General features: G+C 41.9%; 1 protein-coding gene across 3 annotated transcripts in view; it reads left to right on the plus strand.

The window, feature by feature from the left end:
• The window catches only part of WDFY2 (WD repeat and FYVE domain containing 2), a 182776-nt gene that overhangs the window by 54880 nt on the left and 102901 nt on the right, over window positions 1-24995 (plus strand). For all 3 annotated transcript variants that reach the window (XM_033436916.2, XM_004274620.4, XM_033436917.2), the window contains exon 2: window positions 19299-19366. In XM_033436916.2, the coding sequence (XP_033292807.1) occupies window positions 19299-19366 (68 nt within the window). The remainder of the gene's footprint in view (window positions 1-19298; window positions 19367-24995) is intronic.

The raw sequence follows: 24995 nt of genomic DNA on the forward strand, positions 1-24995 counted from the left end.
GAATAAGTTCACATGAGATTTCTCACCAATGTGCAGTGAAATTTTTTATAAAGGACAATATAATGAGCCTTTTGCATCTAAAATTAAATTTATTCAAATTTTAGAATTCTAAGATCATGTTCTTTTTGTAAAATGAATGTGTTAGCAAAATGTAGATTTTGTTTTTGTTGGCAAAATACAAACCTGGTAAACTGATGTTTAACTCACCACCCTTTCAGGTTTAGTTTTTGTTTTTGTTCACCTGACCTATGATATCCAACCAAAAGTTACTGACTATTACTGAGTTAGAGAACTAAGAATAGTTTGGTAGGGTATTGGACAGATGGGATGGTAGGGCCAGAGAAGCAGAGAGGCGTCAGATCCTGGAGGACCTGGTAGACCATAGAGTTGAACTTGAACCCCGCATCTTTGAAGGCTGTGACATAATTGGATTTGCATTTTAGAAAGATGACTTGAGTGACTGGGTGAAGGGATCAGAGAAGGGTGAAATAGGAGGCGGGAGACCAGCTTGGAGGCTCTTGCAGGTATCATGAGAGTGTGACCAAGGCAATATTATAGACAATAGAAAGACAACGGGTGTTAGTTATATTTTAGGAGGCAGGATTGACAGGGTTTAGGAATGTATTGGATGGAAGAACAATGTAGACAGCAGAGAGAGGAGACTTTAGTTATTGTACATTAAGGAGAATTGGCAGGAATTAGCAACCTACTGGATGGAAGAAGTAACTTTACATAATTTAAATTATTCTCTGACTTTAAATTTTGGCGAATTTAGTATAACCAAATAAGTGCAAGTCTGCCCAGTTCTCAAAACTCTTAAGTGGATTGATTTAAATGACTAGAGTAGAGTGATTGAGCATCTGTGCAGTGTAGTCCCTCAAAGACAAAGAGAAAATCATTAAAATGAGATCAGAGACTTAATCCATCTTCACACTTAAGTACCCATTCAAGAAAAGCTACGCTGTGTGTCAGAAAATGCTGATTTCATTCATTTTATTACATATATAACTCCTTGGGAGAATGCTGGCTAGTAAAAACATTGGGTTCTTCTAAGCTTTTTGGACTTTTATTTTTGCAGGGATTAACTCACTACTGCTGCATATTATGTAGAACAATAATTTACATAGCATGTTTGCTTTACAGAATGGCTTTTGGTGGAGGGGCTGTGTGTTATGTCAGCCTTAGCTCAAGATTCTTATGAATTTCAGAATCTTTTTGCAAGTAATGAATTCTTAAAAAGAATTTTAGAAAATAATTTTGTTTCAGCTATTACTTTTACCTTACTTCTCCCACAAAAGCATAAATGAGGGTTGACTAGTAAACAGAAGGTTCTGTTTTTTCGGCTTGCTCTTTTCATTTAATGAGTTTACACGTATGCTTTTCTGTTGGCATGGCTTAAATCAAACAGGTTTTCCAAGGGAGGCCAAGATACAGTGAATTATTTCCGGTAATAGACTTTTCTTCAACCAACTTATGAAGAAATTTTGTTGTTGTAGGTTCATCTGCACTTTTTTACACCATGTACATCAAGGAAATTCTATAGAAGCTTATGGGGAAGGTTCAATATGGAAGGAAAGTTAATGTGATTTTGATTTATGGGATTTATTAACATTCATGAGTATACAGTGTGTACCTCAAAAAGCCACAGGAAGGGAGGTTGATTGTAGGAAGAGAGGATATCTGTATACTCTGGTTTCTCAAGATAACATGAGATTTTTTTAACCATTCATGCTAAATCATCACTTTACTCAAGCAGACTTGTAGAGGACAGTAGCTACTGTTATATGTTTATTTGACCTGACAGAGTAAAGATGTAGTATCAGTGTCTTTTTGATTTTCCTGTTTTACACCTCCTTTGTACTACTACAAAGCATGTCAGATGGATTTAAAATTAGTGAGAAATATGGTTAGCCTTAGTTACTTTATAAAATAGGCTGGATTGTAAGGGCTTTTGTGATTCCATCTAGAAACTGAGTACTTGTCTTTGTCATAAAGGAGAGCAGATGGATGTTTGAAATAATGTAGATTATTTAATATGGAATCTGAGTTCATTTATGCCACTAGTAGCGAGGATAATTTAATCATCTAATGAAATACACTTAAGCACTGCAGAAAATAGACATTTTATCCACTCTGCTAACTTCAAAACAGCCCATATGCTATTATTGTCTCCTTTATCATTGACATATGCTACTGTAATTTATATATTGAGAATATTTAACATGAGAGCTCTAAAAAAAATTTCCAGCAGGATTATTCTGTTACTTGTGCCACTTTCCGTTGGGCGAATATGTTAAATATTTTGCCTCAACCGTTTACACCTTTTAAAGCATAACTTTTCAAGGTTGTTCATTCATTTTAGAGATCTGGAAGTTGTTGCCTATTCTCTAGAAATAGAAATCACATACAAATCACATTTGTATGTGATTTAGTAATAACTACAAATGATACTAAACCAATGCAGATTGCCAAGTGGATGACAAAAGTGTTTAGTATTACTTGAATTAATATGCACTACTGTTTCTCTATTCATAATCTCTCTGTACTTCCAAAGGAGGCTATGCCTTTCTGTTACATACAGTTATATACAGTTGTTGTAATGAGTCAAGGCCTCAAGATTGGTAAAAACAATTTATTATGGACAGTTTCAAACATATACAAAACGTGAACATAGCAATATACGATCAATATTCAATCATCAGTCTTTCGCCAATCTTGTTTTATATATCTCCCCACTCCACCCTTTGTTGGGTAGGGATGCTGGGATTCACTTTAAACGAATTTTGGATTACTGTATCATTTCATTTCACCTGTTAATACTGTAAATGATAAGTTGTTCTACGTTCCACAATGCCATTATCATCAGAGCTAAACTAACAATAATTTCTTAGCATCATTTAACATGTTCAAATTTCCCTAATTTGAATGTATATTTTTTATGGTTGGTTTATTCAGAGCAGTATCCAGACAAGGTTCACACACTGTATTTAAGACAATAGAGATTTATTTATTTATTTTTGGCTGTGTTGGGACTTCGTTGCTGCGCGCAGGCTTTCTCTAGTTGCGGCAAGCGGTGGCTTCTCTTGTTGCAGAGCATGGGCTCTAGGTGCACGGGCTTCAGTAATTGTGGCTCGCGGGCTCTAGAGCACAGGCTCAGTAGTTGTGACGCACAGACTTAGTTGCTCCGTGGCACGTGGGATCTTCCTGGACCAGGGATCGAACCCACGTCCCCTGCATTGGCGGATTCTTTTTTTTTTTTTTTTGCGGTACGCGGGCCTCTCACTGTTGTGGCCTCTCCCATTGCAGAGCACCGGCTCCGGACGCACAGGCTCAGCGGCCATGGCTCCCGCGCCCAGCCGCTCCGCGGCATGTGGAATCCTCCCGGACCGGGGCACGAACCCGTGTCCCCTGTATCTGCAGGCGGACTCTCAACCACTGCGCCACCAGGGAAGCCCCTACAATAGAGTTTTGATGTGACTTTTCCCACCATCTTTCTCTGTAACTGCCATCAAATTCCTCTAGGTTCCTAAAACCTTCACATAACCACTGGGAATTATTATATTTTTGCTTTTTTCATCTTAGAGTGTTTTGTAAAGGATAATGAGAATTAGAGGAAGGCAGACAAAATGGATGGACTTTATATTTTCTGCCTTAGTCTATTTAATTTCATTAGTGAAAGTTACTTCCCAAAGCCGTGTTTGGCCTGTGTCCATCTTATTCATGGAGCATTTCCAGTCACCGTTGAATTATAAGAGGTGGTATTGAAAAATGTATGTGGTATGTTTCTTATGAGAATGTGGGCAGCAAAGAAAAATGGTTATGATATAATGTTGCATGACTGGATTCCTATTTCCCTACCAAGGCCCACATACATTCTTAGAAAAAAATTTTTTTTGTCATTTTTTTTGTGAGTGCGTGTCTAAAGTTCTAGGATATCAGAAAAATAGGAGAATAGCTGAGTTACAGTCACTATCATGGTCTGATCAGTTCGTCTAGGAAAGGAAGTAACTTTTGATCTGATCTGGGCTAATTTCCTGTCATTGCTTGTCTTCATCTTAGAATCAGCATCTTTCAAAATTTCTTTAAGAGTCTGAGCCGTTATCTCTCAACTATTGCCTCTTTCCCCACTCTCTCTATTACTTCTTATTTATTTATTTTTATTGGAGTATAGTTGCTTTACAATGTGTTAGTTTCTACTGTACAGCAAAGTGAATCAGCTATACGTATACATATATCCCCTCTTTTTTGAATTTCCTTCCCATTTAGGTCACCACAGAGCACTGAGTAGTCTCTATTAGTTCTTACAATTATGCATATCTTATACCTTTTCATTCTAATCTTTTTTGCTCTGTCCTTCATGTTTTTAAACTTTTATTGTTTTCCATATCTTTGTGAGGACCGTATTGTAGATTGTTTTTTATTTATCTTCTAATTTATAAATTCTCTCTTTGTGTCTGATCTGTTTGGTTTGTCTATTGAAATTTTAATTTCAGTAATATGTGTTTCATTTTCAGAAGTTCTATTTGGTTCTTTTTCCAATCTGCTTACTTTTGTTTCATTTTTAAACCTTCTCTTTTATTCCTGAAACACATTAAATGTAGTTATTTTATATTCTGTTTCTGATGATTTTAGTACCTGAAGTCTTTGTTAGTCCCTTTTTGTTCTTTTGTTTTTGCTGGTTCTCACTAAGTGATACCTAGTTTCCTTGTGAATTTTGTCATTAAAAAAAATTGTGATCCATTCATTTTCCTTAGAAATTCACCTGGAGAAATTTTTTAAGGTCTCCTTGAAGTTGAGCTCCTCTGTAGGACTGTGTTTACTTTTGCTTCTACTGGTTGCCCAAGGACATTATAAATCTAGGACCACTTAAAATTAAATTCTCCACTTGAGGCTGCTCAGATGACATAAGTAGGTTATATTTGTACTGAATCTTTCATGAGGGTCAGCTTATGGAGAATAGCTTGAGTTTTAGTTTTTATTTTTCCTTTCATCCAGACAAGTTTCCTTGCTGTCCTGTTTTTGCATATGGGGGTTTATTTCTTATAAACTCTTACACTAAGGGTGTAGCCTTTGGAATCCCAGCTTAAATAGGGTCTCTTATTCGATTCTCCGTGTTAGTCGGGCCCTAGGCCTTTTCTCCTATATCCTGTGCCCAATGTGGGATATAGGAGTAAAATGGATGCTTAAGATCTCCAGGATCCAAAAGAAATTTTTAAGGTTAAAAGCTATTAAAAACTCCCTTATTAGAGTTTCGGGGATCTGCAGATCCGTCACTTTCAAAGAAGTTGGCAGTGTTTTAAAATAACAACAATAAAAAGAAAATCAAATTCTACTGAATTTTACCTAGCGTTCTGATTGTCCTAATCCCAGAAGATCTCACATTGCTGGAAATCAATGAGATTTTCCAGTTTCTGTCTCTCGGAAAAGTGATTTGACTTTGTGAGGCCTCTGCTTGTTTTTAAACTATGGGCTTGTGCATCCGTCGCAATCTGCCATCGTCATCCATATGGCCCTCCAGGCTGGAAATGTTGTAGTCACCTATGGCTCTTTCTCCTCCCCTTGATGCCCTGTTAAAAACATATCAAGGGTTTGGTTCTTCCTCCTTATTCTCCTGCCACCAGTGTATTCTAACATGTTGATCCCTATAGCAGGCTCTCACTGGTTTTGTAGCCTTTAATTTTTCTCCTGTCTAATGCAGGTTGCTCAGTACTGCCAAAGTAGTCTTTGAAAAACACCCCCTTTCATTATGTAACCTTACCCACTTATATCTGGTTCAGAAACTCTCCTTTGTTCCTCTTTTCATAGTATATCAAGTCTAATTCCTCCAAACCCTAATTTTGAATTGGATTTGAGTGCTGGATGGATACCCTGCTGCCCTACCCTGCTGGAGTGGGCAAGTGAATTCCTTTTACACATTCTCAGCCAGGACGCCCTCTGTAGACCTGTTCTAAGGCCAGTCTGTCCGCAGCTGTCTTCTAATTGCTGTGACTCCGGCAACTCTGTGAAGACTACAGTTTTAGAGAGATAGTCTTTCTGCTGTGTTTCTTTGTTTTAAAGATTAAAAAATTGTTTTCTTTTTTTTAATTGTGGTAAAATAGACATAAAATTTAGCATTATGACCATTTTTTAAAATAACTTTTAGTGGGGACTTCCCTACTGGTCCAGTGGGTAAGACTCCACTCTCCCAATACCGGGGGCCCGGGGTTCGATCCCTGGTCGGAGAACTAGATCCCACACGCATGCCGCAACTAAGAGTTCACATGCCGCAACAAAGAAGCCCACGAGCCAGGCTAAGACCCGGTGCAGCCAAAATAAGTAAATAAATAAATATTTAAAAAAAACAACTTTTATTGGAGTAGAGTTGATTTACAGTGTTGTGTTAGTTTCAGGTGTCCAGCAAAGTGAATCAGCTATACATATACATATATCCACTCTTTTTTAGATTCTTTTCCCACATAGGTCATTACAGAGTACTGAGTAGAGTTCCCTGTGCTATATAGTGGTTCTTATTAGTTATCTATTTTATATATAGTAGTGTGTATATCTCAATCCCAATCTCCCAGTTTATCCCCCCCCATGTATTATAACCATTTTTAAGTGTACGATTCAATGACATTAAGTATATTCACAATGCTGTACAACCATCACCACTACCCCTTTCCTAAATGGAAATTCCATGCGTGTTAAACAGTAACTCCTCATTCTCTCCTCCCCCAGCTCTGCTGTGTTTTTAAGGTATAAAATTCGTGGGCCTTTTGCTACCTGTGGCTACCTTGGAAGAGAGTAGTTAATCTATCTAAGCATTCAGAACAGTGGCAGCCAGGGGCATTCTCTGAGTCACTGCTCTTTCCGTTTACTATATCATTAAGTCCCTGTTGAGCATTTGTCACATGCCTGCCATTGTACCCGGCTGTAGGAATAGAGTGGTGAGTGGGATGACATAGACCCTGCCCTCCCGCTGCCTACAGAGCCAAGAACAGTATTTAAATCTGTAATATATTGTTCCTCTAGTGATTCCATCCATGGTCCTCCTAATGGGTGATACTGATGAACACTCTTGTGCTATTGACTTGCTCAGACTGACAGCTCAAGGCTTGTCCTCACGTTTCTCTGGCCTGTGAGGGACTCTGGCTGGGGAGCAGTTGGTGTTGCTGATGCTAAGATCCAGGAGCTGTCCACCCTCTGAGCTCTGGTGCTTCCCTATGGGCTGTTCTTCACCATTGCACTGGGAATGTGTTCAGTTTTTTCTCTTCTCTTTTATTTCTCGTTCTCTTTTGTCTTTAGTGTTTTTTTTTTTTTTTGCGGTACGCGGGCCTCTCACTGCTGTGGCCTCTCCTGTTGCGGAGCACAGGCTCTGGACACGCAGGCTCAGTGGCCATGGCTCAGGGGCCCAGCCGCTCCGCGGCATGTGGGATCTTCCCAGACCCGGGCACGAACCCTTGTCCCCTGCATCGGCAGGCGGACTCTCAACCACTGCGCCACCAGGGAAGCCCCCTTTAGTGTATTTTTATGACCTTTTTCAAGCATCTCTCTTATACTAAGTACTGTATGTATTCAAAATAAAAGTACTGTAGGTATTAAGAAAATCAAAGCTAAAAATTTTGAAGTCTTCAGGGAATTCATTGTCCAGTGGGGGAGATGGACTTGCACACTAGCCTTGATGGCTAATGTGACAGTCCTAACAAGAAACAGTGTGATCCCGAAGCTTGATTTTGCCCAGGAGTCCTGAAGGCTTGTTGGGGAGTTATGCTAATGTGGGACAGCAGACAGCCAGGTAAGAGTTGTTAGAGGGAAGGAGTCTGCAGATGCTAAAACCCACAGCTGTGCCAGGGCAGGAAGGCTGTGCTTAAATGTTAGCCACTAGGAGTTAAATTACCAAGACAACAAAATATGCAAAACAAGTCTAGACTGCAAGGAGACTATTTGCAGACACAGAATAGTGATTATCAGTAATAAAAGTACTCAGAATTAAGGGCTTGTGGGGTGCTGATTTTTTTTTTTTTTGGCCGCGCCATGCTGCTCGCGGGATCTTAGTTCCCTGACCAGGGATTGAACCTGCACCCTCAGCAGTGAAAACACAGAGTCCTAACCACTGGACCGCCAGGGAATTCCCCCTACTACTGATTGATAAAGATCACAATTCCATATATTTTGTGTGTGTTTATAATCTCTCACCTGGCATCTGTGTCCGTTTAACCTCATTTGGAGACTTCACTTCATAGATTTTAAAAAGCAGTGAAGATATTGCCACTTGATTGTCATTTTTCTTTCACAACCTTTGGTTGGAGAGAAATGACCCAACCGGTTAAAATTCCCTGGGGGGATGGCTGTAATAAGGACACCTTGATGAAGCACAGGGCTGTAAATGACCAGAATGACTGTTTTCGTTTTTAAAGCAGGAATAGCGTCCAAAGCTCAAGGTGTTGAAATATAAAACAGCCAAACGTCTTCTCCAGCCACCGATTGCTAGGTTGCTACAGCCATGGGAATCCAGGTATCTGCGGTTCAACAAAGTTGTTCAGGTCTGACGTAGTGAGGCAGTTAATACTTGGAACTGAGCCTCTCGCAGGCAGTAAGGTCTGGAAGCTGGAGAGCGCCCAGCTTGAGCCCCTGTCTCTGAAACCCCCCGGCCGCCTTCGTTTACTCCACACAGCAGCCTCTGTCCGTCCCTGGAAAAACCCTCAGTACAGAGATGCACAGTGTTCTGTAGAAGACTGGGTTTAGTTTATTTACAACATGTGATCTGAATGCATATAATGAGAATCTCATAGTTTGTTCTTACTACAAATAATCATAGAAAAAAATCTTTCAGTTCTGTTTTCCAAGAATTTCCACAACGTTCTCTGCATTAGAGGCATTTTTTTCCCTTTGAAACAAGTCACTGTAAAAACTACAAAAAGACATTGACTGACATCCCATTGCTCAAAGTTCTTCTCTTAGTTTGCAGATTGCTAGGGACTGCCTTCTGTTAGTATTGAGGTTGTAATGTGCGATCTATTAGAAAAACATTCCCTGAAAATTCAGGGTCTTCAAAACACAGTAGGATTCACCCCCCGTCTCCCCCCAGTTACTTCAGTGGTAGCAAAAATAACAATTGTCCCCTGGGAAATGAAGCTCATCGCTATGGTAACTAATGAAGGTTGCATCATTCTAGGGCACATTTTAAAAAGCCTGGATTTCGACATGGGTAGACGCCCCGTCTTATTTTACTCAGTAGCTTAGCAACCTGTGGTCTCCTGTTTGTCAGCACCCCCAATCTTCCCTCTTCCCTCAGAAAAGTGACCTATATAGATGGTTTTTTATTGTGGGCACGTTCTCACTGTGAATTTGGTTCAGTCTTATGTATGTTTATAATGACCTTATTTTCTGGACTAAAAATTAGTACACATGCTGGGTCTGAGAAGTAAAGGCTTTTTCTCCTACTTCCCTGGCAGCCCACACTGAGGTCTTCACAGATCTTTTATGTTCTGTACCCCTTAACTTTTAGTGTTATTCAGGGCTTTGTCTGTGGCCGTCTTTTCTTCGGCACCGATGAGTTACCTTCTGCTCGTGTGCTGGTGACTCCCAGATCTTCATTTTCGGCTCAGGTCTCGCACCGCACCGAGGCCTCCCGCGAGCAGGCAGGCCGTTACTTCACTCGCTCAGTCCCCAGGCTCAGCAAGTTCAAGATGAAGTCAACGTTGCTTTGCCACAAGAATCACTCACTGACCAATGGCACCATCGTTCACGCAGCACCCCACCTCCGGTCACCCCAAGTCCAGATGCTCTGAAACGTGGCCTCTTCTCTCCTCTAGGGCCTCATCCTTTTTTGCCTGCTTTACTGCCCACGTCCTCCAAAGTGGTTACTTCAGGGTAACCAGGCTTCTTCCAGGCCTCCCCCAAACAAAGTATTAGGAGTTTGTGACCAGCTGCTTATCCTCCAGCGGCTCCCCGGCATCCTCAAAGTAAAATCCACTCTTCAGTGGGGCAGACAGGGCCCTCAGCGGCCTCCTGACTGCTCCTTTGTCTAGGCTGGTTTCTCATCACTCCTGCCTTGCTCCCTCCCCTGCTTGCTCTCACCTCCTTCTGCTGCACCACCCTCTCTTCCTTTCCTCTGGCAAATGCCTCCTCATCCTGCATTTCAGACACCATCCTCTCTGGGAAGCTTTCTCTGCTGTCACCTGACCGGGCTGCATCGTCAGAGTTAGATGCTCCTAGGTGCTCCTGGAGCAGCACGGGCTTCTCCCTACTGTAGATCTTACCTTGCAGAGGTGACATTTGTTTGTTTTTGTGCATTTCACATACTAGTACCTAGTAGGTATTTAATAAATGTTTGTCGAATGAGTTAATGATCAACAAGTCGATTGAATGTGTAAGTGCACTTTTGGGGCGGTGGGGCAGAATTTCTAACTTTTAGTAGTCTTAGAAAATCCAAGTTGTTCCAGTCCCGGTAGTTCATTTTCCCCACTAGTATAAGCGGACTTAAAGATTGCTAGAATGTAGAACAAAGGATACATTTGGATAGGATGTGGGAGGGTGGACCTGGCGTGGTGCTGGCCGTATATCTATGTATAAATGTCTTCACACACAAACACACATGCACAGACACACAGTTCAGTAACCGTGTCTAAACTCTACTGGCAGCGTGTGGGTATCAGCACAGGTCAAAGCAAGGAAGTCAAACAAACGGAAATCTGGAGGAATCTCATAAAGGGAGCATGTGACTCCCCTGCTTGATTGAACCCCTCTGTGTGAACCTGTTGGCTGCTGGGCTGAGGGCTGCCTGTGAGGAGGACACCCCCATCCTGGCTAAGGTTGTAGCTCAAGACTGGCGCTGGATTCGGTCCTTTGGAGGGACTTGGGGTGGGATGGGAGGCAGCCTGGGAATACCATTCCCTTACTTATTTCTTTAGAGTGTTAGTGGATGCTGGCGCTGTAAAATGAAGAATTTCTAGCTGCTTCCCATCATCTCGCCCGACACAGTGTACAGATTTGGCGGGGTCAGCCCAGCTTGGTTGCTGCCATCCTGCCCAAGGCCCCTGTGCAGGTGTACCCAGAGACTTCCTGACAAGGACAGGTGGGACGTGGGTGACGGGAGGGACGAATGTTTAACCGATCCTTTTGATATGTCGGAAATGATGAGCACCAGTTTGGGACCTCGTGTGGGGCTTGGCCCTGGGGCAGATGCCAAGTACGATAAAGTGTGGTTTCTTCTGACTGTTTTTAGAGCTTAGCCACGGAGTCAGCCAGCTCTGATGCTAGGAGAGTTTTGGTAAATGCTACAATTTATCTAACATCTATTTTAACCCTAAAAACCAACAACAACAACACTTTTTTAGGTTTAAGGAATACTATTTAACGCCAGTATTTTAAAATAAGTTTTACTTCCTGACATGTGGTCAGCTGTGTCCAACGTAGAGTAAGACTATGCTATTTTCAGAGTGGCCCAGCTGCTGGACTGGTTGAGGCCCGCTGGGGGTACCTTGTCTTACTTTGAGATGAGCAGTGATTACTTCTCCCCAGTGTCTGTTTCTGCCTAGTGCTAAGAACTTGGGGGAGAGGAAGAGGCAGGGGGAGAAGAAAGCAGGGCGTGGCAAGGTGGGCTGTGCGGTGCTATGTTGGGTTCGTGTACCCCAGGGCTTTGTGTCGGGGGTGAATGCAGTTTCCCTGCCTTTCAGCAGGGTCATGCACTTTTCTTCCCCGGTACACTGACCTTTACTGGCTTAACTCTGACTCTTAATCACAGCTGTTTTTTCTTAAATTTTTTTTCAAGGAAAAAAGTTTTCACATAGTATTAAAAGCTTTTTATGTTGCTCTTTAAATATAATTTGCGGAAAAATGAACACTTGTAGGCTTTGTATAGTGGAATTTACATTTATTTAAGAAATTCCTAGCCACCCAAATTGTGCCTTTGACCTCTGGGTTGCAGTATCTTTTTTCTATTTTAAGCTGCTATTACACCTCTGAATATAAGAGAACAGATGTTTTTGTAGCAGTTTATTTTTAAGTTGTAAAACTTGTCAATTGCCAGGTACATGCTAGTGTAAGGAAGGTAGTATATTTAGTGCAGAGAGCACAGGATTTAAAATAACTGCATCCACTCACTAGTTCTGGGCAAATTGCTTAAGCTCTCTGGGCTTTACACTTTTACCTCGAAAGGATAGTTTCTATTTCATAGGGCTTTGTAAGGATTAAATGTGTATGTTTGTTACTATTATTAAAATTAAAACTCATAGTATCCTGCCACCTTTCTGACCTGTACAGCTATTTTAGAAAATCTTTAAACAAACCTGTGCTGACTGTATTGATGTGTACCTTTCTTAACTGGGATTTCTAGGAACACTGTTACTTAAACAAAATGTGTGTTTGTATATGCTTTTATATATTTTAAAAATAACTTATGCATCAGAAAGACCATTGGTTCAGCTAACATGACGATAGGGTAACAACCTTGGTGCACGTAGGGTAGGTGCTCCCTTTACCTGGAACCCTCATGTAAGAAGCTGCTCCACGTGTAATCGTTACTCAGATGATCTGTAGCCATTTTAAACGCAGAATGTTGAAGTGAAACTCGCCGGTGTTTTCCCACCTTCCTCCCCACCCCTTGTTAGGGAGCAGCTCCGCACGGTGTAGTGGATGAGAGAGCACAGCCTCTGAAGGTGGGTACCTGGCTCACCCTCGGGCTCTGTGCAGCCTGGGCCTCTCTGGGCTGCAGAACCTTCACCTGTAACATGACAGTAATAATCATACCCACCCTGTGGGATTGTTGGGAGGCCACGACGGGCATTCTGTTGGCCAAACGGTACCCTGGAAAGCCTGGTAGACTTCTTTTTCTTTGTTTATAGGAGTATCTCTAACACATAAACTCTGCTAAGCATCTGGTCTAGCTTGAAGTCTGTTGTCTTCTACTTACTGGCCTTTGTGCTCTGCCCATCCTTCTCTGGTCAGTCTAACTGCTGCTCAGGAAGAAGAGGAGAATGAATCTGGTGTAGACAACCAGCAGGCTTTGCCACCTGGGACTAACACCTTGTAGGGGTGCAGAATTTGCCATCCCCAAATATCTCTTTGGTTTTTTTTTTTTTTTTTTGCGGTACGCGGGCCTCTCACTGCTGTGGCCTCTCCCGTTGTGGAGCACAGGCTCCGGATGCGCAGGCTCAGTGGCCATGGCTCACGGGCCCAGCCGCTCCGCGGCACATGGGATCTTCCCGGACCGGGGCACGAACCCGCGTCCCCTGCATCGGCAGGTGGACTCGCAACCACTGCGCCACCAGGGAAGCCCGGTATATTAATTTTAAGCTAGTTATTTTCTAAGAAACAGTAGACATGGGAAAAACTCTGAAAATCAAGTAGGAGTTACCGTTTTGCAAGAAACATTTGCCTTTGTAAGGGAAATCTCCACTGTGTAAGGGTATCTCCCTGGATGCAGCAAGAAGAGGATGACAAATCTCTGGAAACTCTTATCGATGCAGAAAGCAGTGACTTAAATCTGCATCACAATCCTCCCCTTGTTCACTGTGCTTTTCCTGGGAGCTTCCCACAGCTGACTCTCCCTGTCCTCAACATCCTCTTTTGTCTTTAGCTGAGGATGGTATTGAAGGTGAGGGCTTCAGCCATTTTGGAGGGTTACTCAGTTTTCCCGGGTCTCTCCCATGTATACATGTTATTAAACTTTTGTTTGATTTTTTTCCTGTTAATCTGTCTCATGTCAATTTACTTCTTAGACCTGCCGGAAGAACCTGGAAGGGTAGAGGAAAATTTCTTCCTACTTTCATTCACCCAACAAATATTTATCATACATTTACCATGGCCATGTACTCCTAGGCTCTGGGTAGACAGTGATGAGCAAGTAAGAATATTCTTTATTCTCATGCTTCTTTTCTTTCTTCTTTTTTTTGGTCGAGCCACGTGGCTTGCGGGATCTTAGTTCCCTAACCAGGGGTTGAACCAGGCCCTCGGCAGTGAAAGCACTGAGTCCTAACCACTGGACCGCCAGGGAAGTCCCCCTCATGCTTATTTTCTAGTGGGCGAATCAAATTGTAACCGAGCAGGACCCTCTGGGGCCTTCCCTGGACAGACCCCTCCTCTGTATCCTGTGCTTTAACTCCTCTCTGGAGTACCTAGACAATAGTATCTGATGCACACTTCCTGAGTTGTTTTACAGATGCTAAAAACAACACCAAATGGAAGATGTTAACTACTTAATGACCATGAGCACATAGCCGCCAGGCCTACTGGAGCCTAAGGATTGATGTTAACCCCTGTGATACCGCCCTGTTACCTCACCATCAGCCAATCAGAGAACTGTGCATGAGCTAATCACAAACTCTGCCCCCCACCTCCTTTAAAAATGCTGTCCTGCAACCCATGGGGGAGTTTGGGGGAGTTTGGGCTTTTTGAGCACTACCTGTGCCGGATTACCTGTCTGGCGCCTTACAATAGTTGCTGTACTTCCCTTCACCACAACCCAGTGTCAGTAGATAGGCTTTACTGCCTGTGGATGAGCAAGTTTGGTTCGGTAACAGGATAATAAACACATTTACCAGTACGTAAATCAGATAGCAGACTGTGGCCGGTGCCATGAAGGAAATACATGAAATAACAGACGGTGCTATTCCTTCAGAGTCAGCACTTCCTGAACCTGCCGCCCTTTGCCATGTGGATTAGATACCTTTCCTACATGGCCTTAAATACATATAAAATAGCTTGCAGCTCTTATCAGGTACTGTTTTAATGATGTTTCCTTGTCTGTCCACATGGAGCTCCTGCACAGAGCCTGGCACATAGTAGACGTTCAGTACGTGTTAAAGAAATGCATGCAGGAATGGATAAATAATTTATGACACCTTTGTAGATTGAGTGTAAAATCCCTTATAACAAGGAGTAAGATGTTCAGTATGTTGGCAAAGCAGGAAAAGGTTTGGGATCTTGAACTCTCCCAAGCTATGGTTGATTGATAGGTTTTTTTGTTTGTTTGTTTGTTTGTTTTTTGCAGTATGCGGGCCTCTCACTGCTGTGGCCTCTCCCGTTGCGGAGCACAGGCTCCGGATGCGCAGGCTCAGCAGCCATGGCTCACGGGCCCAGCCACTCCGTGGCATGTGGGATCTTCCCAGACCGGAGCATGAACCTGTGTCCCCTGCACCGGCAGGTGGACTCTCAACCATTGCGCCACCAGGGAAGCCCGATTGATAGGTTTTTAAACAATAGTGATGATAATCACAATACTAATTGTTGGCATTTATCCACTGCTTGCTATGTGCCAAGCACTATTGTCAAGAACCTTATATTTAATCTTCAGAGCAACTCATGCCATAGCCTCTAATTATAATTGTCTTTTGTTCACTCATTAGGAATTCTAGGCTAACTTAAAGATACCTCTCACTCAAATGTTCAAAGTGAACTCATGATACTCCCCCAAATCTAGTCCTTTTCCAGTGTTCCTCATCTCAGTGAATGACAGTGCCATCCATGCAGTTGGACAAACCCAAAACCTAAGGAAAGGCATTCCTTTCTTTCGTCTTCTCTATCAGTTAACATGTATTCAGATCCTGGTAATAAAATCCACTAAACAGTGGCTTAAGGTAAGAAAAAATCAGATCATCTCACAAACAAGGCTAAAGTTAGTCTAAAGGGTTGGTGGGCCAATGGTGTTTGATGTCATTTTTTTTTTTCTGCACCACACGGCTTGGGATCTTAGTTCCCCAACCAGGGATTGAACCTGGGACATGGCAGTGAAAGTGCCGAATCCTAACCACTAGACCACCTGGGAACTCCCCTTAGCATGCCAACTTTTATCCTCAAGCTTGTTTGTCTCATGATCAAAGATGATTGCCTCAATTCCAGGCAAAGTCTTTATTGATTCTGTTCATTTTTCTTCATTCTTTTTCTTCTTTTTCCTCAGACTAGGTAATTTCAGTTGTCCTGTCTTGAAGTGTGCTGATTCTTTTGTCTTCTCACACCTATTGTTGACCATTTCTAGTGAATTTTTCATTTCAGCTATTGTACTTTTCAGCCCCAGAATTTCTATTTATTTTATTATATAATTTCTATCTCTTTACTCATATACCCTAATTGTTCATACATCCTTCTCCTGATTTCCTTTAGTTCTTTGTCTGTGGTTACCTTTAGCTCTTTGAGCATATTTAGATAGTTAATTAAAGTCTTTGTCTAGTAAAGCCAGTTAGTGTTTGGACTGCTTCATTGGTAGTTGTCACTTTTTTCCCTGTGAATGGGCCATTTCCTCTTTCTTTGCATACTTTGCAATTTTTGGTTGAGAACTGGATATTTTATTTAATTTTATTAAAAAATTTTTTGATGTCTAGAAATATTTTATTTTTTAAATTTATTTTTTAATTGAAGTATAGTTGATTTACAATGCTGTGTTAATTTCTGCTGTACAGCAAAGTGACTCAGTTATACACATATGTACATTTTTTTAATATTCTTTTCCATTATGGTTTATCCCAGGATATTGAATATAGTTCCCTGTGCTATACAGTAGGACCTTGTTGTTTATCTATTCTATGTGTAATAGTTTGTATCTACTAACCCCAAACTCCCAGTCCATCCCTCCCTCACTCCCCCTGCCCCTTGGCAACCACAAGTCTGAGAACTGGATATTTTAAATATTATAATGTGGCAACTGAAAATCATACTCTCCCTCCTCTCTAGAGATTGCTCTTGTTACTTGTTGAATGCTGCAGTTGTCTGTTTAGTGACTTTTCCCAACCCTTTCTGCAAAGACTATATTTCATGTTGTATGTGATCATGTGATCATTGAAGTTCCTGTTCTTTTATCTCTGAGGTCAACCTGTGATTTCTTTTTTTTCAATTTTATTCATCTATTTATTTTTATTTTCGGCTGTGTTGGGTCTTCGTTGCTGTGCGTGGGCTTTCTCTAGTTGCAGCGAGTGGGAGCCACTCCTCTCTGTGGTGCACGGGCCTCTCATTGCGGAGACCCCTCCCATTGTGGAGCACGGGCTCCAGGCACGTGGACTTCAGCAGTTGTGGCACGCGGGCCCAGCAGCTGTGGCTCGTGGGCTCCAGAGTGCAGGCTCAGCCGTCATGGCGCATGGGTCCAGTTGCTCCGTGGTATGTGGGATCCTCCCAGACCAGGGATCGAACCTGTGTCCCCTGCATTGGCAGGTGGACTTCCAACCACTGTGCCACCAGGGAAGTCCCAACCAGTGATTTCTTTTAATGCCTGAATTTCATAAAGGAGAGAAAGGTCTTCCTTTTAAATTCTTTTGGCAGACATTGCCCGGGAAGCCCTTCAGACCTAGGTGATTGAAACAATGGCCAGTATCTTCTGTAGTCTCTCAGTGAACTGCCAGGCAAATCACAATATGCATCCCCAAATTTTGGAGGACAGGGTTCCCACCCTGGTACCTGCAAGTCACTCCGTGACCATGGGCCACTGTCCCCACAGCTGCCTGCTCCAGGGATGGGGCACGCATGATGGTAGCTGCAAGTAAGATGTGAAATTCATTGACATATAGCAGCTTCTTCATCAGGCATTTCCATGGAGCTGCAAGTGTCTAACTAGACTTTAGAATTCTGAAACAGTGATTCTGACAGCTCAGTAGTTGATTTGGTACAGGGACTGATTCTTGGAGCTTCCTATTCTGACATTTTCCATGATGTGACTCCTGTATTTATTCTTGTTGAGATAATAATCTCCATATTAAAATGTTGTTTTGACATATATTATAAAAAGAATTTAAGTGAAGGCTGGTATGATATGTGTATAAATAATGTATGTATTGAATTCTTTCTTAAGAATTACTTTCCGTTATACCATCTCACAAATTGGCTGGTTGACCAAAAAGATGGACTTTTACATGTATATGTAGTGGTGTCACTATATATCACTACATCGTATCTTATGGCCATGCAGAGAAAGTGGCATTTCTTTATCGTGTCTGTAGTTAGTCTTTTTTTCCTATTCTGATGGGGAGACCCACTGATTAACTGGGGAAGAAATCCAATACAATTTAAAACTTTATTATGATGACTTAAATAGTCTATTTAGGTAGTGTCCATCTCTCTCTGAGATTAAAATTCTCAGTGTCTGCTTTTTACCCTAGGATGGTTTAAGGGTGTGGGGTGAGGGGTGTGGTGTATATGATCTTGTAGCAGCAGTGGGGCACTGTTCGTTTCCCTTGGTTTGATGTTTGCTACTTCCTCTGGTCTCTGGGGCAATATCCCTTTACCTCCTAGCTGTGTTTGCCTTGCGTGCATGTGCTGGTGTAATTCGTGGTAGGGCCTTTCTGGTTGATAAGAACCTCCCAGTATCCTCTGGTTCATTCTCTCTTTGGCCCCTCCTCTCTGAGCTCTCCTGGATGTCTGCTATGTCTCTATCTGGCCTTCTGGCCTGGAACTTCATCCACAGCCTTTGCTGCAGGATTACCCTGTTCCATGGTGCGTTGCATGGCCAGCCCTCTAGCTCAGTAATCTGAGTCTCAGAGTTTACCACTGCTTGACTGTGTTTGCAAAAACCTTCTCTCAAGACGATGCCGTGGCTTGTGAGACTGTGAATTTACTATGTCATCCTTCCGTGTGTGTCAGATGTTGCATATTGCTTCATTTTCTCTCCCTACTCCCTTCCGTAGTAAATCCTAATTACTCCCCAGAGAGATGAATGCTTCCAGCCGACTGGGGCAAAGGCCCTATACTCCCAGAGCAAAACAACTACAAAAATAATTTTCAAACACTATCCCATGCGTGTATATAAATATACATGAGTATAAAATTTAATTATCCTCAAATATTTAATTATAAAAGTCATATGTAATTTTAAATGTATACAGCCTTAAATTTAAGGAATATAGGAATATGCCTTTAGAGAGGCATAAATGGTGTGCACGCACATATATGTAATGTGTATATATATAATTAAAATATATATGCATGTATTATATAGAGATATGTTATACACAAACATATGTTATACATATTTGTATGTAATATGTTATTAATTATAACAATGTAGTTATGTCATATATACACACAGAGTTGACCCTTGAACAGCACAGGGGTTAGGGGCACTGACCCTCCGTGCAGTCTAAAATCTGCATGTAACTTTATAGTTGGCCTTCTGTGTCTGTGGTTCCACATCTGCAGATTCAACCATTCATGGATTGTGTAGTACTGTAGTACATATTTGGTGAAAACAAAATATGCTTATAAGTAGAATTATATAGCTCAAACCCATGTTGTTCAGGGTCCACTGTATATATAATTAAGAGGTTTGGTTTCTATCTGTCAACACTCCCATGACCAAAAATAGTGTGATTTAACACACACATTTTCTTTTGTTGCAGGACTGTTCGTGTGTGGTTAAAGAGAGACAGTGGACAATATTGGCCAAGCATATACCATGTGATGCCTTGTAAGTATCTGGATCTCTGTCTCTAAAAATCAGACATGGACCCCAACTCCCCTTCCTTCCCAGATTGCCTTCTCTGTATTTTCTTGAGTAGAGATGCTTGAGGTTGGGATTATCATGATAATGGAAAGTACCTTGTTAAATCATTCTAGCTCTCAGTATGTAAAATAAGAAAATTGTTCTGAAATTGACTATATATTCACAGTTTCTGAATAAGATTAATGGAAGGACTACAGCACCTAGACTCCTTAATTACACAGTCTCCCTCTCTTTTCCAATTTTTTTGTAAAGTACTTCCTTAGACAACTCAAAATTTTGTCCAGTGATTACATTTGTGAAGTAAATTTGTTCTTGCATTATTGTTATACTATTTATTCAAATTCAAAACATTCAGTGTTGAACATTCAGTTCTGAAAAGGATTTGCTTAGGATTGAAACGTTCTGATTAGAAGTCAGTCTTATTTCCCCAGAATCTTATGTGAGAAATATGTCCTTGCACTGATAAATAGTGAATCTTTCAAATACACCTTTAAAAAAAGATGACTGATTCTTAGATTCTTGCAGTGGCAGAAGTTCCCCTGCAGGGAGAGAGCTGGCTCCCTTAGATACGAAATTTCTTTTTTGTCTAGTGTTTTGTTGTTAAGATGACTGAAGTTTAATTGTCCTATTCCATATTTATTTTCATGTAAAATAATTATTTAAACTTATTTTCAGTTATATTATGAAATGTTTCTCTTACTCTCCTTCCTTCAAATCTTAATTGAAATTGACATGCTAGAAAAATGCCCCGGGTTTGTGGTTTGGGTTCAAGTACCCTCTGGCTTCCTGCAGTGTGCACCACTTCCCTCGATACGGGTATTCCAGTTTGAGTAGTACATGCCACCACGTACAACCAAAAGAAATTCATGCTATGCTGTAGATGTGATTAAGTTTATGCCTCTGGCAAAAGAATACTGTAATAACTTAAACAACAATTTTGCCTGTTTATGAACAAATACATTATTAAGGATGTAATGGATTTCTCTGATTTTCAAATTTGTCTTTGAGGTTTGCATTTCTTTAGAAGTGTAGTGAATAGATGATAGCCCGTTGTTGAACCAAGCATCCCACTCTACATTAGTGAAAAGGCAGCCTGTAATTCCAAGTGCTTATATTTTCCCCTCACCGGTCATGCTTCCAGCAGACACCGTTGCACAGCCAAGACCCTGGGGGAACTTCCTTTTAAGCCTTGACAGTGATGAGGGTTTAGGTAAATGGAAAGGGAAAGGGAAAGGAATTCTCTGATTGATTTTTTTTTTCTCTCATCTTTAAGTGGTATAACCAGTCTTACCTATGGTCTTTTTCATCACACTTGACATAATATCTAACAGGACGAGATGGTGAAGTTCTATAGTCCAGCAAGTTGAAGTTGACCCCAGAGGCTTGTCGTTCCCATATGACTGCGAAGACAGAGGAGAGGCGGACGTGGGTAGAGTGACGAGGGCTTGGGGATGGTGCACAAGGAGTCGTCTTCTTTTTTTTTTCTTTAATTAATTAATTTATTGCTGCGTTGGGTCTTCGTTGCCCCACGTGGGCTTTCTCTAGTTGCAGTGAACAGAGGCTCTTCTTCGTTGTGGTGCACGAACTTCTCATTGCGGTGGCTTCTCTTGTTGCGGAGCACGGGCTCTAGGCACGTGGGCTTCAGTAGTTGTGGCTCCTGGGCTGTAGAGCGCAGGCTCAGTAGTTGTGGCGCATGGGCTTAGCTGCTCCGCGGCATGTAGGATCTTCCTGGACCAGGGCTTGAACCCATGTCCCCTGCATTGGCAGGCAGATTCTTAACCACTGCACCCGCAGGGAAGTCCCAAGGAATCTTCTTGAGATGGACGTCGATACTTGATAGGAACCTCTTGAAGATGTTGGATCGTAAGCAGTTGCTTACCCACCGCCTCCCCCATACACACATCCATACACATTTGGTGTCATTCTCTAATGTTCTCTTTATTTGAATATCACTGAGGATACAGAGACGCCTCAAGTTGTATTTTCATCCTTTATTAAGCTGTATCCTTGAATGACTAAAGGCTGCTGTAGCTCTTGTACCTGGCATAGGTGCTCAGTAAAGAAGTACCTATTGGCAGGGCTTCCCTGGTGGCGCAGTGGTTGAGAGTCTGCCTGCCGATGCAGGGGACACGGGTTCGTGCCCCGGTCTGGGAGGATCCCACATGCTGCGGAGCAGCTGGGCCTGTGAGCCATGGCCGCTGAGCCTACACGTCCGGAGCCTGTGCTCCGTGGCGGGAGAGGCCACAGCGGTGAGAGGCCCGCGTACTGCAAAAAAAAAAAAAAGAAATACCTATTGCAGACTTGAATCTGATAATAAAGATGAGTTTCCCTGAGAATATTATCATACATTTTCCTAAATGACTGAGCATGATCTTTGAGAAGAAGGACCGTCTAATTATTTGCATAGTTTGCCTATGGCCTCCTACTAAAGGGAGTAAAGAAGGGATTACTTTGCTATTAACATTTGGTCTGTAGACCAGCAGCATCAGGATCACCTGAGAACTTACTAGAAATGCAAATACTGAGTTTCACCCCAGATCTACTGAATCATAATCTGCATTTTAATAATATCCCTAGGTGATTTGAATGCCCTTTTAAGTTTGAGAAGATTGCCTTTTGGCGTTGTCTGCAACATGCTGATCTATTTACATATGTTTATATCAACACATGCGAAGCCTCATGCATATATAGTGTTTATTTGTAAATACATAGATATAAGTACACGCTCTAGTTGATCAAATATTTACTGTACACCGACTGTATACAGGCCATCAAGCTAGGTGCCAGGAGATGCAGATGAACAACGCGTGAATGGTCAAGATGATTTCTGTAATCTTTCATTGTTGGATGGTTCCATCTACCGTGGAGAGGGGTAAAAGAACAAAAGGCTGCATTCTTCACAGTTGATCAGAAATTGGCTTTTATTTTCCTAGGGGTCATATGCATTCAGATAACATAGGAACTGATCTCTGAGCTAGACTATAAGTTTTGTTTAACTTGAGATAAGCAGAATCTTATTGCACAAGGAAATAGGCTACATTTTCGTGTCAGTTAGAATTTATTCCTTTTATTCATTTATTGAATTTCCGAAGGGCTTTTTTTTTTTTTCTTTTTTTTGGCAGTCCTTTCTATTGAAAGGTGTTTTGTTAAGAGGTTACTCAGTATTATCCCTAAATAACGGTTATGTGGTATTAATTACAAAGTAAGTGGAAAAGTACAGTATATCTGGAGGCTATAATATGGACACCGCAAGGCAGATATGACCATGTTGTGTGTTTTTAGTGGTACATAATAGGTAGTATTCCAAGTCCAGAAAAAAACATACAGAGACTATCTTGTACATGCAATATATGGTTTATCTGTTTATTTTGTCCATTAAAATACCTTAAAAAAAGAGCCGAATTCATAGAAACAGAGTAAAAAAGTGGTTGCCAGGGACAAGGAGGTGGGAGAGATTGGTAAGAGGGTGTAAAGTTCAGTTATGGGGTGAATGGAATCTGGGGATCTAGTGTATAACATGGTGTCTATAGTTGATAACACTGTATTGTATGATTGAAATTTGCTGAGAGAGTACAACTTAAAAGTTCTCACCAAAAAAAAAAAAAAATTAAGTATGTGAGGTGACAAACGTGTTAACTTGATGGCAGGAATCCTTTCACAATACATACCAATTCATCACATTGTACACTTCAAATATCTTACAATTTTATTTGAAAATTATACCTTAATAAAGTTAGAAAAAAAAATAAAGTCACAGAACCTGAAACAAACAAACACTGGAAAAAAAAAACCCTTTTAATATAGGATTTGTCAGGACTTCCCTGGTGGCTCAGTCGTTAAGAATCCACCTGTCGATGCAGGGAACACGAGTTTGAGCCCTGGTCCGGGAAGATCCCACATGCCGCGGAGCCACTAAGCCCGTGTGCCACAACTACTGAGCCTGCGCTCTAGAGCCCATGAGCCACAGCTACTGAAGTCTGCGCGCCTAGAGCCCGTGCTCCACAACAGAAGCCACCGCAGTGAGAAGACAGCGCACCACAGTGAAGAGTAGCCCCCACTGCCGCAACTAGAGAAAGCCCGCAGGCAGCAACGAAGACCCGACGCAGCCAAAAATAAATAAATTTATTAAAAATATATATATAGTATTTGTCATGTTCTGGGTAGGATAGTAATGTTTTATAGCATTGAGAAGAATTTGAAGTTGATTGGAGGGACGGGAGCAGAAGGCGTTAGACGAGAAAGAATGAACAGTGAAGGCCAAGTTTGAGGGCAGGAGTGAGCCTGAAAGGCAGAAACTGCGTGAACTTCAGAGAGTGGTAGGTGAGAGAAAGATGAAGAGGAGACTCATCACGATGAAAAACCCAGCCACTGCTTTGGGGGTGTCCTCATACCCTGTCTTTTCTGAGAAACTCCTGCTTCCCCTCCAGGAGGCATCCAGGAGAAACCAGATGTGTCTGGTGAAGGCTGTTTGCCCCTGAGTCAGATTTTCCCAGGAATTTAGAGTTTGGAATAGGATATGCTAGTCTCAACCTCGGCTGGTCCCTTGAGCTGGGAACACAGAAATGAAACAGCTGTGAGGCATTTGTGTGCATGAAGAAACAGTGGAAGCTGATGCCCTGAAAAGGAAGTGTGAACCAGGGAGGAAGGATCACTTCGCTCCAGAGCGAGTGAAGCCTGAGCAAGTGTTGCCTTAAGGTTTTCTTCCTCATCCTCCGAACTCCCAAGGCTGGCTCTGCTTCTGCCTTTGAGTCCAAGAGATACCCTCTGTCTCACTGCCATGTGCCCATTTGCGCTTGAGTCCATGCCAGTGGGTATCTGCTACTCGTCACTGCAAGTATCTGACTCAGCCTTGCCCTGACTGTACACCTCCCACTTCCTGTCTTTTTACTTTCTCCTGGATCTGTGATCTTTAAAGAGGAAGAACCGAGCCGTACATGTCCCTATTGGTGCCTCTGCGGTGTTGAGCTGAAAATAGTGTGGGAAACGTGAGGACAAGTAAAGATGAAAAGCAGAAAGAAATATCCTGTTTTCTTTCATTTCTTTGGACAGTGCATTCAACTAATTTTAAGTGTTTCTTCCATCCAAACGCCGTGCAATGTACAAAGGGTAGAGTGTTTAATACAACAGGTGATTCCCATCTTCATGGTGTGTACAGTCTAGTGGGGGAGGCAGACCTCAGAGGAGTACCGTGCATGGTGTGTGGTGTGGTATAACCAAAGAAGTAGGTGTAATGGGCACATGGTCACAAAGGGTCCCCAAGGGAGGTCTGTTTTAAACCCTGCTGTCTACAGAGAATTTGGGGTTTCCTATAAGCTGATTTTTATGGATAAGTGAGAAATAAGAGCATATCCTTATCAAATATTCTTTCAAAAATAATATCTTCTTGACATATCTCACATAGTAGCTGGAAAGTAGCCTATGACATGATCAAGTTACAGCCTGCCCAGCTGGGACCTGCCTGACCTTGGATACCAGAGGGACCTTCCTGAGGGTACAGAGTTAAGGTTTCAGTTATAGCCATAAATGTGATGATTTGTTCCAGGCTTCTAATAGATACCATTTCAGCCACCACATTTGCATCACACGGCGGAGG

Source organism: Orcinus orca, chromosome 18, assembly GCF_937001465.1.
Source record: "Orcinus orca chromosome 18, mOrcOrc1.1, whole genome shotgun sequence".
In the NCBI taxonomy this organism is placed as follows: domain Eukaryota; kingdom Metazoa; phylum Chordata; class Mammalia; order Artiodactyla; family Delphinidae; genus Orcinus; species Orcinus orca.